The sequence below is a fragment of the Leptonychotes weddellii genome, chromosome 10, assembly GCF_054177405.1.
Source record: "Leptonychotes weddellii isolate Sample4059 chromosome 10, ASM5417740v2, whole genome shotgun sequence".
NCBI classification, from domain to species: domain Eukaryota; kingdom Metazoa; phylum Chordata; class Mammalia; order Carnivora; family Phocidae; genus Leptonychotes; species Leptonychotes weddellii.
The window spans coordinates 113,107,548-113,119,801 of NC_138378.1; the positions used below are offsets into that span (position 1 = coordinate 113,107,548).

A 12,254-nucleotide genomic window follows, 5' to 3' on the forward strand; every position below is an offset into this window, starting at 1 on the left:
CCCCCCCCCCCCCCCCCCCCCCCCCCGCCTTGTATTTACTGGCACTGTTCTTTCCAACTGAAAATGCATTTCTTCTCTTTTCATTTCATCTGTACCGGTCAGTCCCTGGGGCTTTAAAGGGCTTTAAGAGTGGTCCTTTAATATTGCTCCGTGTCCTTCCTCGCCTTGAGGCACTGCCCCTCCCCCTTCTCTGCTCCTCCCAGCCTACCACCTCCTCATTCCCGGAAGATGATTTTGCTTTGTATTTCACTGGGGAACTTGAGAACTCAGTTCCATTAGTCCTTACTCTTTCCGGCTTTTCCCAGAGGAAGAGATCTCTTCTCTTGCATCCAGGCTACTGCTTTCCTTCCCTGTGCTCTGGATTCCACACCCCGGCCTGTTCAGGTCTGTTCTGTGGCTCTGGGCTCTCTCCCCAGTGTCTTCCATCCCTCCTTCTCTACTTTGTTCCTTTTTTTTTGGACCTGAAGTCCCAACCACTCCTGTTTTATAAATAAAACAACAACAAAGATTAAGGGTCCTAATCTCCCTGGCTTTGGTTGCATTTGTCTTCCCTCTGTCACAGCTCCAAAATAGTCCCCTGTGCTCTTTGTTGTCACTTTGTCGATGATTCTTTCCTCCTCATTTGTCTGGAGTCTGGCCACCCCTACTACTCTAGGGAAACTGCTTCTTCACATCACACCCTTCCTGTGTTATTTTATACATCGTTCTTGGACACCACTGCTTCCTCTCTCCCTCAGTCTCCTCTGTGTGGCTTCTGAGGTGTCTTCGTGCTTTCCCCCTTGTCTTTGTCTCAGCCATTTGTTTTCGTCTCTGGTGGCTCACGTCCTTTGGCTTGTCCCTTAAATTTTGCTGTCCCTCGGGTGCTGTTCTTGTCATTAGTCGAGAGTCTTCTAATACTAGAAAGTGCAGTTCTCTTTACTGGCCTGTTTTCTCTTCAGTTCCTTTCCAGTTCATCATTCAGTGAATACTGACTACGTATTCTTTCTCAAGTGTGTGAATCGACTTAGGACATGCCCCAGTTGGAAGTCCTTTGGTAGTATTTGCATTTCAGGAAAAACTGTAACTTCCTTAGCTCAGCGAACAGTGTTCTCCGTTCTGCGGCCCCTCCCCGCTGCTCTAGCCGTGTTTCTCATCCCTTCGCTTCAGACCATCTTCTCTGTCTTAGGGGACTAACTGTACTCTCACAACACGTCACGCATCTCTGCCTTCCATGCTGTTCTCCTGCCCTCCTTCCTTTGTGACCTGCCAATATCCATGGATTCTTTTTTTTTTTTTTTAGATTTTATTTATTTATTAGAGTAGAACGAGAGAGAGAGACAGAGCATGAGGGGGGTGAGGGGCAGAGGGAGAGGGAGAGGCTGACTCTCTGCTGAGCAGGGAGCCCGATGCGGGGCTCGATCCCAGGACCCCGAGATCATGACCTGAGCTGAAGGCAGACATTTAACAGACTGAGCCACCCAGGCGCCCCTATCCACGGATTCTTGAAAGTGCATTTCAAGTCTTCAAGGCCACGTGCCCTTCCTTGAGGTCCCCTCACTGTACTTCAGCCTCTGATGTACCAAGTCAGTTTCCCTACGAGGTGGAGAGATCATTGAAAGAAGAGACCTCTTCTTATTCAATTTTATGTTCCTAACACTTAGAATGATGCTTAGTTCATAGGCGGTCCTCAGTAAATAACTGGTAGTCTGGTAGTCTAGGAATAAGGGAGGAAGTGAGGAGTACGAGGTGCTGTGAGTGAAGGACACGTCAGAGGTACGTCCTTTCATAAACCCGATCAAGGGATAGGGAGTCAGATTGCTGTGTCCTGAGCATGTCTAGGAAAATCAGTCCTCATTTTGGTCTAAGTGAAGTGTAAATGTTTGGATTGAGACAGAGAAAGTGTCTCTCAGAGTTCATCATGCAGCGAGTATTTACTGAATGCCTTTTATATGGGAGGCGCTGCGGAAGGATAGGTACTGAACAGGGATATAAACACAAAAATTTTTGTTTCTGGAGCAGAGTGATATAGTGAAAATAGGATTAATTTGGCATTATCACTAACTAGCTTTCTTCCCCCACCTCACCCCCCCGCTTGTTAATGTTTTGAGAATTAAGTTGACAGATATATGTAAAACTGCTCTTAAACTGTCATGCTGTATGAATTTAAGATGGTTGTCTTTCTTTTATTATCTTCAGTATTTCTTGCTGATTCTTTCGAAACAGTTTGCTGATATATTTGATGAAGAACTCTGTTTTTATACTAAATAAATGCATGTTGCTGATAATATGATTTTATATAAGGTGATTAGCAGAATTAGATTCTGTACTGGAGGCTTTTATTTGAGAAGATGTGGGAGACACAGAAAATTCAGATATACTGTCGCTTTTCCATTTCAGGTCGACTGCGCGTTGTCACTCATTCGACTTGGAATGGAGCGGAACATTCCCGGTTTGCTGGCTCTTTGTGATAATTTGGTTACTCTGGAAGCTTTGGTTTATGAAGCCGGGTGTGATTTAACCCTAACCTTGAAAGAACTCCAGCAGATGAAAGACATTGAAAAACTAAGACTACTGATGAATAGTGTAGGTTTTATTTTAATTTTCTTCTTAAGCATTCCCTATGTACTTTGATTAATGTGGGTCTCAAAGCCAAAGACAAAATATCCTCCAAACCTGAGCACTTAGTAAATAAAATAAAAAAATCTTAAAAAATCCAATTTTTGAATACATTACTGAAAGCATCCCCAAATTATTTTGGCTGTTTTTGTACCTTGCTTGCCCTTTATTCATACTCCCCTGTATATAACTTTTTTTTCTTTTAGCTAGGCATATTTCTAAACTAGCTGGCCATTCTAATAATCATGTTTCTGGTCCTTCACTAATGTGAAAATCCCCAATTACTTATATATTTCACTTATACAGAAGTACTGGAGTTCAGAGGGCTAGGTGCTTGTGTGAAGAAAACATCTTGGCTTAGGGGTTCGTGACTTCAGGAGAATTTGCCCAGCACTTTTAGATTCTCCCTGGGTCACCCTGGCGAGAAAGTGCACTCGCTCATGCTAGGACCTGGTTTCTACTGAGCCCGCTGAACAGAGAGACACCTCTGAGACAGGAATGATGGGGCTGCAGGGTCCCAGCTGTCAAGGATGCCCCGGGTAGTCTTTTGCTCTTGGGCAGCCTGGTTCCAGTGGGCTGGCTGAGGGGAGGAGTCATGGCTGCCTGATGTGCTCTCTTTCCTCCCGGACTCTTTCTCTCTTTTTCCTGTACTTGCTTTTTCATCTTCCCTCCTTTTCTTTCTTGTCATCTTTCTCCCTCTGGCCCTCCCTTCCCTTTTGCTTAGTAATTTTTACCCCCTGATAACCTACCCAGTGAAGATCGATTTGCATTATAGGTAAGACTCCTCTTATGGGATTTAGGTTATCTTCTGGGATAATTAAAAGAAGGTGTTGTGGAATGTCAGGGAGAATGAGTAAAATCATGTGTGTCATTTGGAGTTTTGTGAAGGTGGATGTAAAGGGGCAAAACAGAAAAGGAAAAGGAAGGGAGAGATTCTGGGATTTTATGCAGAAGATGGTCCTCAGGTGGTTTCCTTCTAGAGCTTTTCAGTGCTCCTGTCTCTGTCTCTCTGCTTTTTTTCTGTTTCACTCTTCCGTCCATGGTCGGTCTCCACACACACACACACACACACACACACACACACACACACACACACACACATTTTTGGGGTAGAAGCTCTCTTTGCTCTGGAAGATCTCACGTTGAAGTCGTAGTAGCAGCGTGTTGGTCTTCCAGAGTGGGGCTCACGCTGTGAGGGACCCAGAGTGACCGTGGTCCTGCAGAGATGGGCCACACTGCTGTTAGCTGTACTAGCCCCAGGCAGAAGGTGATTCTCCTGCCACTTCTCAGCCTGTCTAGGAGAGGTGAACTGGAGTGTCTGTTTTAGAAAGTGTTGGGCTTCTACTGTTTAACATTAGTCTGATTTTATGTGAGTTTTAGAACTTGTTGTCTGGTATAATCAGGTATTTAATATGTTTGTTTTGGTTAATTGTATTTTCAGTGTTCTGAGGACAAATATGTGACAAGTGCCTACCAGTGGATGGTTCCCTTTCTTCATCGTTGTGAGAAACAGTCTCCTGGTGTGGCTAATGAGCTATTAAAGGAATATTTAGTAACGTTAGCTAAAGGGGACTTAAAATTTCCCCTGAAGATATTTCAGCATTCCAAACCAGATGTAAGTAGAAACTCTAACTTCTTAAGAGCCTCTGCACTTTTTCCTCTGCAATAGATTTGTCAATTTATTATAATAGGCTTTCTAAGTAATTTCCCTTTAAACAGAAAAGGAAAAGGTTGTCATGTTATTCTTTTCTTTTATTATTTTATTATTTAAATTTTAACATCAATTAACATATAGTGTATTATTAGTTTTAGAGATAGAGTTTAGTGATTCATCATTTGCATATACACCCAGTTCTCATTACATCACGTGGCCTTCCTTAATGCCCATCACCAGTCACCCCATCCCCCCTACCACGTCACCTCCAGCAACCCTCAGTTTGTTTCCTAGAGTTCAGTGTCTTTTATGGTTTGCCTCCCTCTCAGTTTGATCTTACTTTTTTTTTTTTCCTTCCCTTCCCCTGGGTTCATCTGTTTTGTTTCTTAAATTCCACATATGAGTGAAATCATAGGTTGTCATGTTATTCTTTAAACATGTTTCAATTCGGTCAAACAGTTTTTTTAGAAGTTCATATTTATTTTGATTTATTTATTCCAAAGTTTGTTGACTTTCTGTTTCTACTGATTATATGTATTGATATATACCAAGACCAAAAATACTAATAGTTGATAGATAACTGAATTCTTACTATAGACAGGTACTGTACAAGTGTTAACTCATTTAATCCTTATAACAACCCATGAGGTGGGTCTTTTTATTAGTTATTGGAGGGAAAGAAAAATTGTGATATAGAGTGGTCAGGCAGTTGCCCAGGGTCACACAGTAAGGAGTGGGATGTGGGTTCACACACAGGTCTTCTAATTTCACAGCTGCATTCTTCATCATTAAGCTTTACCCTAACACCAATAGAAGAAGAAAAGATTCTTGCCCTTCAGGACTTTCAAAATATTTATGAAAATCTTTAGGATTTCATAAGGAAATCTATAATTATTCTTAATAATTTTTGTATTTGCTTAAGAGTACTATATAGTTGACTCTCAACACAGCCTTTAAGGGCGCTGGCCCTCCACCCCCTATTCGGGCAAAAATCCATGTATAATTTTTTACTCCCCCCAAACTTAACAATCAGTAGCCTGCTGTCGACCTTACCAGTAACATAAACAGTTGATTATTTTTAGAAAAAAGTAAGCTAGAGAAAGGAAAATGTTACTAAAATCCTATAGAAGACAAAATATATTTACAGTACTGTGCTGTATTTATAAAGAAGCCATTGGCTTGTAAGTGGACCCACGCAATTCAAGGGTCAACTGTATTTAGAGCACTGTACTTCTACAAAATTCAAATGGTTGTTCAGATTCATTGGCAGTAAGTCACTTTATTAAGTGCAGCATACTTTTGTGACACAAATAACCTCTTAATTTAGCCATAAATCAAATACGCTGTTTCAAGAGACAGTGGTTCCCTTCCCATTGGAGGAGGGTTCAAGCAGGAAGCAGGGTGACACAGTCAGTGTAAGGCCCTGACTTTGTAGTCAGATTCAAAGCCTTGGATTGGGTTTCAAGCAGAAGCCTCTTCCAATCCTAAGTTCTAATTGAGTTACTTCCTTGAGCTGGCCTGTGTAGCAGTCTGAAGTCCTCAGAAGTATATGGCCACAGACCATATAATCAGGATAAAGAAAGGAAGTATTGCTTAGCTAACCTTACACATATTTTGGTTTCTGAAAGGGCTGCTTGTCAAACATGTATCTGTTCTTTGGCTATTTATAATTTTCCATCTTGTCGTAGGCAGTTCCCACTTAGCATTCCGATTTTGAATTTGGGATGGTTTGCTGTGAGCCGAGGGTGGGTTGCTTATGACAGCAGAATACTATGTGAGCAGCAGGATGGATTGAATATGAATGTTTTATGAGGAAGAAAGAAATGACTTTAAATTCCTTCCAGTAATCTTGTTTGTGATACTTCTCTTCCTTACAGAGTCTTGTAAATCCTTTGTATGTCGTCAGCTTTTTGTTGTTTTTACTTGGCAATTTAGCATGTGCCTTTTGAATAAAACATATTGCCATTTGCTTTTGTTGAAATATGTAAACATCAAAGCAGAAAACAGTGGTGTTGCTGGGCTCTTCCTTTCCAATCTATCCTCTTTATCTCTATCAATATTATCTTTCCCCAACGGAAATTTGATCATGTCATGATCTATGGGAAACCAGTGTCTACAAGGTAAACATTGGGCTCTCTAGAGTGGCCTAGAAGGTTCTTTGTGTCTGTTCCCAGCCTGTCTCTTCAGCCTCTTTTCCCTCTGAGTGAATGTGCTAGTCCACTCACACTGAACTGCTCCTCCTGTCTTCATGTTGTCCAGCCTTTTATGCCTCGTTATGCTTTTGTAGACTATTTCCTTTGTTTGGGATGGTCAGCTTCCCTTTCCTTCCCTTTACAGACACCTGCCTGTCCTTCAAGATCCTGCTGTGTTAGATTCCCTCTGCTAGGAGACCTGTGACCTATCTGTGCTATGATAGGTCTTGTCCTTGCCTTTGTAATAACCCATATCACACTGTGTCATAATTAATGTTCATGTGTTTTTCTTTCCCTCCCTTTGTTTCCTATGTATGTTCTCTATGTCTCATGCATCTGTGTATTACCTGGGAGTCAGTGCCTTGCAGAGAGCAAGTGCTCAGTAAATTTAGTCAGGGCAAATGATGGGTGAATGATTGAAACTGGGTTTCATTATGATGCTGTAGACCACTTGATTACATTTGTTTGCTTTATGAGGATTGTGCTTGGAGCACTGTTTTTATTTTATTTTACTTTTTACTCTTTACAAAAAGAATGTACCTTGAGATCTGCCATGAGTCAAGCACAGAGTGTTTATAGTAATATAACAGGAGCAATGATTTCCATGTCAGACAGCTTAGGCTAAATTATGCCGCATTAACAAGTGATCACTAAATCTCAGTAGTTTAGAACAGCATACATTCATTTCCCACAAGCATCATATAGGCTATAGTCAGGCTTCTGCTGTGTTCTATGTCTTGTTCATTCCAGGACTTGGCTAAAGGAGCAGGCCCCTTTTTAAAGCTGTGGCACAGGAGAAAGGGTAAAGTAGAACCACACAATGGCTCTTCAAGCTTACCTCAAAATGCCTCAAGTTACATCCTCTCACATTTCACAGGCCAGAGGAAGTCTAGCCCCGCCTGTTGTTAACGAGGCAAGGAAGCATAATCCTGTCTTGGGAAGAAGGGAGTGAATACTTGGAAACAATAATACAAACACATATTTGTCCTTTTTAACGGTAGCATATGCTTCAAACTCTTCCTCTCCTTTACGACATCCTGATTTTAAGCACTCATCTGTGATTTTAAGCTGTTGCTCTTTATTTGCATGGTCCTTTGGAAAGTGGAACTTACGAAGGAACTTGGGCAAGTCTGGATGGAGGTGATTTGGGAATAAAATATTCTGCCTTCTCATATTGTTCTCGGTCTTCCATACTAGCATTTTTTTTTTTTTTTGGATGCATCGTGTATGGGAACTATGGACTTAAAAAAAAAAAAAAAAGTACAGTTTTCTAGGCCCACCCCAGATATAATGGATTAGAATTTGGGGGATATGGACCTGGAATATGCATTTGACAATTTATCCAGTGATTCTGATAGAAAGCCTTTCGATCTGTGTTATAAACAATTCCCACTGTTGGTTTGCTGTTTCTCCAGTTCTCGTAGTGGTGAAGGTCACTTTCATCTGATCAGGAATGGAACCCTGTCAAGTTTCAAAAGGACTCTCCTGCTCCCAGTTCTCCCATGTTCCTTTAGTGCAGTACTCCAGGGCTCTGAGTTTGGAAGCTTTGGGTGCTGACCTAGGTCCATATGCCGGCAATGGCATGGATGGGAAAGTCTACTAAACAGTTTAAGCTCTTGCCTGCAATTTCCTGCTTGTCTACTTCGGGCCCACACTCCTTAGGGAATTGAAAGGTGCCTCTAGAACCGTGCTGTTTAGTATGATAGCCTCCATTTCACTTGGACTTTTGTTCCTTTGTGATTTACTTTTGTAGAAATTCAGATATATTGGTGTAATTAGTCCTTTTTTTTTGTGGTATGTATTGTGTATATTTCTCCCAGTTGGTAGGCTGTCTTTTGACTTTGTTTATGGTGATTTGTGTCAGGCAGGATTTTTATCTTTTTATATGTAGTCAAATTGAGCAATCTTTTATTGCCTCTGTATCTAGAGTCATGGTGAGAAAGCCTTTTCCTACTCCAAGGTTAAAGAAGAATTCACTCATTTTCTTTCAGAACTTGTATGCTTTTATTTTTATGTTTAGATCAGTAATCTACTTGGAGCTCATTCTTTTGTATGGTGAGATGCCAGATGGCTACTTAGTTGTCCCAGCACCATATATTAAAAATTTTGTCTTTTCTTGAGTGATTTGAGATGCCACCTTTGTCATCTACCAAATTTCCATTTGTTGGTTAGTCTAATTCTAGAGTTTTTATATTGTTACTGGTTTGTTCATACACTAGGAGCACACTATTTTATTTTATTTTATTTATTTATTTATTAGAGAGAGAAAGCAAGCAAGCAGGGGGAGAATTGGAGGGGGAGGGAGAGGGACAAGCAGACTCTGTGCTGAGTGCAGAGCCCCATGTGGGGCTTGATCTCAGGACCCTGAAATCATGACCTGAGCTGAAATCAAGAGTTGGATGCTTAACCGACTGAGCCACCCAGGTGCCCCTAGGAGCACACTGTTTTAATTATAGAGATTTTATAACGGGTTTTTAAAGTCTGGTAAGGGTAGTATTCCTCTGTAGTTTTTTTCCCTAGGTTTTTTTGTTTTTGTTTTTTAAAAGATACATGTTTCTTTCTCCATCTGAACTTTCATAACAACTTGGCTAATTCCATAAAATAACTTGTTGGTATATTTACTGTTATTATATTAAATTTATAAATTGGTGAGACCAGTATCTTTATAATGTTCAGTTATCCTATTCAAGAAGAGGGTGTATCATTGTGTTTGTTCATGTCTTTTTTTACTGTCTTTCAGGAGTGTTTGAAAGTGTTCCTCATGTAGGTCATGCACATTTCTTGTTAAATTTATTCCTAAGCATTTAATTTTCTGTTTCTATTTTAAATCGAGTTTTCCCTACTTTCACCCCTCTGTTTGTTGTTTCTGTATATGAAAGCTGTTCATTTTGTATGTTATTTTTGCATTCTGCCACTTCACTAATTTTTTGTATTGCTTCATTCTCCGGGGTTTTCCAGGTATCATATCTTATCATCTGTTCTTTAGCTACTTATCTGTAGTGCATAATTTTAAGACCATTTTTAAGAACCAAATTATAACTTTCTTATATTTCACCTTGCGATGCAGTATGGAAAATAATCAGTTGCCCATGGTGGGGAAGACTTACTGACTTCCTAGAAAGTTTTAGAGGGGCTCTCTTCTATCAGCTTGAGGTGGGGCAAATGATGGTTTAATAGTTACCACTGAGGTATTAGGACAGGAATGATAGAAATAAGAGAGGACGTGTGTCTTAACACTTTATGAAGTTAGGCATCTTGTAGGGAGTTGAACAGAACAAGAATAGAATGTGTCTTAAAAATTTAAGCGTTACGATTCACGTGCATAATAGATTGTATTAAGAAAGGTATGCTAAATGGCACAGGAAGAGAACAAAAAGAAGCCATAGGAATACAGAGAGGAAAAAGGATTTATGTTTGAGAGTTGTATGAGAATGTGTTCATTGGACCAGCATTTATGGAGCTTTTGGAAGAGACTAGAAATCTGGGAAAGCCCAACTGAAGTCAGAGTCAAGTAGAGATAAAGCAGGATTATCAGGGAGGGTTTAGATGGGGCAAGGCTAAGTTTTTGAGAAGAAGGTCCATGTAGGAGTAGAATAAGATGGGGAGACAAAAGAGCAGTAACATGTTTACATAAAGGCAAGTGACTTAATTTGTGTGAACTAAAATTTGCATAGTGGTTCAGAGGACAGGAAGGGTGAGTTGGCACCAGGCCATGAAGGAACTTGAGTGGAAGGCAAAAAACTTATTCTCTACCTTTCACATTGTAGAAGATTTTGAGCATACGTGATCAGTTGTGGATTCTAGTACATTTAACTTCCAGGTGATACTTGAATGTTGGTGGGAGCGAAAGACAGGAAGCAGGGAAATCAAGGAAACCGTCACGGAATTTGGCTTCTGTTTCATTTGGTTTTCCAATTTATTCCTTTTCACTGAAACTGGTTTCAGTTTTTTTCCTTTTCCTATATGAGCTGTTGATGACTATAGTTTTCCTCCATCTCTCCCATTCTTCCTGTATGTGAAGTTTTCCTGCAGGACCGAGAGAGCCTTAGTGTGGGCTCTGGAGCCGGCTGCCTGCATTAGCCTCCACAGAGCAAGTGATGTGTTCTGTCGGTGCCCCAGCGCCCCCTTACGGAAAACTGAGATGGAGCTAGTATTAACCTTACCGGATGGTTTGAGGAATTAAGAATGAATGCATGTGAAGCACATAGAAATAGTACCTGGCACACAATAAGAAATCAGGAAGAGTTAGTGATTTTAATTAATTTTTAATAATAATTACTTTTACTGTGCTCTCTGTTTCACCAGTCTGTCACTTTGCAACCTTGGATAACTCTGTCAGATGTCGATGTCAAATTAACAATATATTCTTTTCTTAACACCTTGAAGAAAGGTATATAACTCCTTTAACCCTAGTGCTTCAGGAGACTTCACTTCCCTGTAACTTGAATGTTTCTTCTTCCCATCCATTGATGTGGTTTTTTTTACAGAGAAGCTTCTTATCTGTTTTGTGAGTTTCTACTAAAATGTTGAAAACCACTAGATCTTTATTATGGAAATTACTTTAAACTTATTTTGTCATTGAATAGGGCTCTAAGAATATCGTATCAACTTTCCATTTTGGTGTCTTTGGCAATAATGGAAGCATTCTTCATGTATTAATTTAATCTTCATAACAGTGATATTAGGAAGATGTTAATATCCAGTAAGATGAGAAGTTGAGATGAGAAAAACAAGGCACAAATACAGTATTTTTATATCCCAGAAAATAAGAAAGAGAGTCTGGTTTGTGATGGGAAGTGTGTATCCTGTAGAGACAGTGACCCATAGTAGTCGGCTTTCTGCATTGGCGTGTGTTCCGTGATTTGAATATTACTGCATAGCCATGTGATTTCTTTTGAATAGAATGTCAGTACTGTTTAGTTACATGACTAATATATAATGCATACTGAAAAATAGTAGGTTCAAACATCTCTGAATATTAGTTAAGGAATTTTATATATTTTTGTAATTGAAACACATAAAATTTGGCTTTTGGGTTAGAAATGCTTTTAATGAATTGCCTTTTTAATTCACTGTGTTTCTTCTATCTACTTTATCCTGAATGGGTCATAAATTGAAGAATCTGTTTTTAGCAGATGCAAAGCTTATGGGTACAAATTATCTTTTCTAGCTGATTCTGTAATTAAAATGTGATTTCACTTAGAATTATTAAAGACCCCAAAAGTCTGTAAGCTAAAGAAAAATCAAGATTTGTTTTTGAGGCTGATTAATTGCACTATTTAATATTCTGTTGACAGTTGCACTGGGCTATGGAAAAAGTGAATGTAAATCTACTGACGTTTAGTACAGCATGCTTTATTTTCTCTAGCTGCAGCAAAAAATTATTCCTGATCAGGACCACCTGATGGCAGTAGCTCTGGGGTGCATCTACAACTGTGAACGAAATGACCAGCTGTCTCTTTGCTATGACATTTTAGAATGTCTTCCACAAAGAGGATACAGGTAAGAATCCACAGCATGCCAGTCTTATTGTTGTCTTTTCATCCTAACAGCTAAAACAAAAATGTTGCCAGAGTGTTCATTAGACAGAATTTTGGGAATATAAAAAATACACAGAGGGCGCCTGGGTGGCTCAGTTGGTTAAGCGACTGCCTTCGGCTCAGGTCATGATCCTGGAGTCCCGGGATCGAGTCCCGCATCGGGCTCCCTGCTCGGCAGGGAGCCTGCTTCTGCCTCTGACCCTCCCCCCTCTCATGTGCTCTCTCTCTCTCATTCTCTCTGTCTCAAATAAATAAATAAAATCTTTAAAAAAA

General features: G+C 40.1%; 1 protein-coding gene across 5 annotated transcripts in view; it reads left to right on the forward strand.

The window, feature by feature from the left end:
* Window positions 1–12,254, forward strand: part of NBAS (NBAS subunit of NRZ tethering complex) — a 310,311-nt gene that overhangs the window by 121,738 nt on the left and 176,319 nt on the right. For all 5 annotated transcript variants that reach the window (XM_081797179.1, XM_081797175.1, XM_081797176.1 and 2 more), the window contains 3 exons: window positions 2,377–2,562; window positions 4,037–4,210; window positions 11,810–11,943. In XM_081797179.1, coding sequence (XP_081653305.1) covers window positions 2,377–2,562; window positions 4,037–4,210; window positions 11,810–11,943 — 494 coding nt within the window. The remainder of the gene's footprint in view (window positions 1–2,376; window positions 2,563–4,036; window positions 4,211–11,809; window positions 11,944–12,254) is intronic.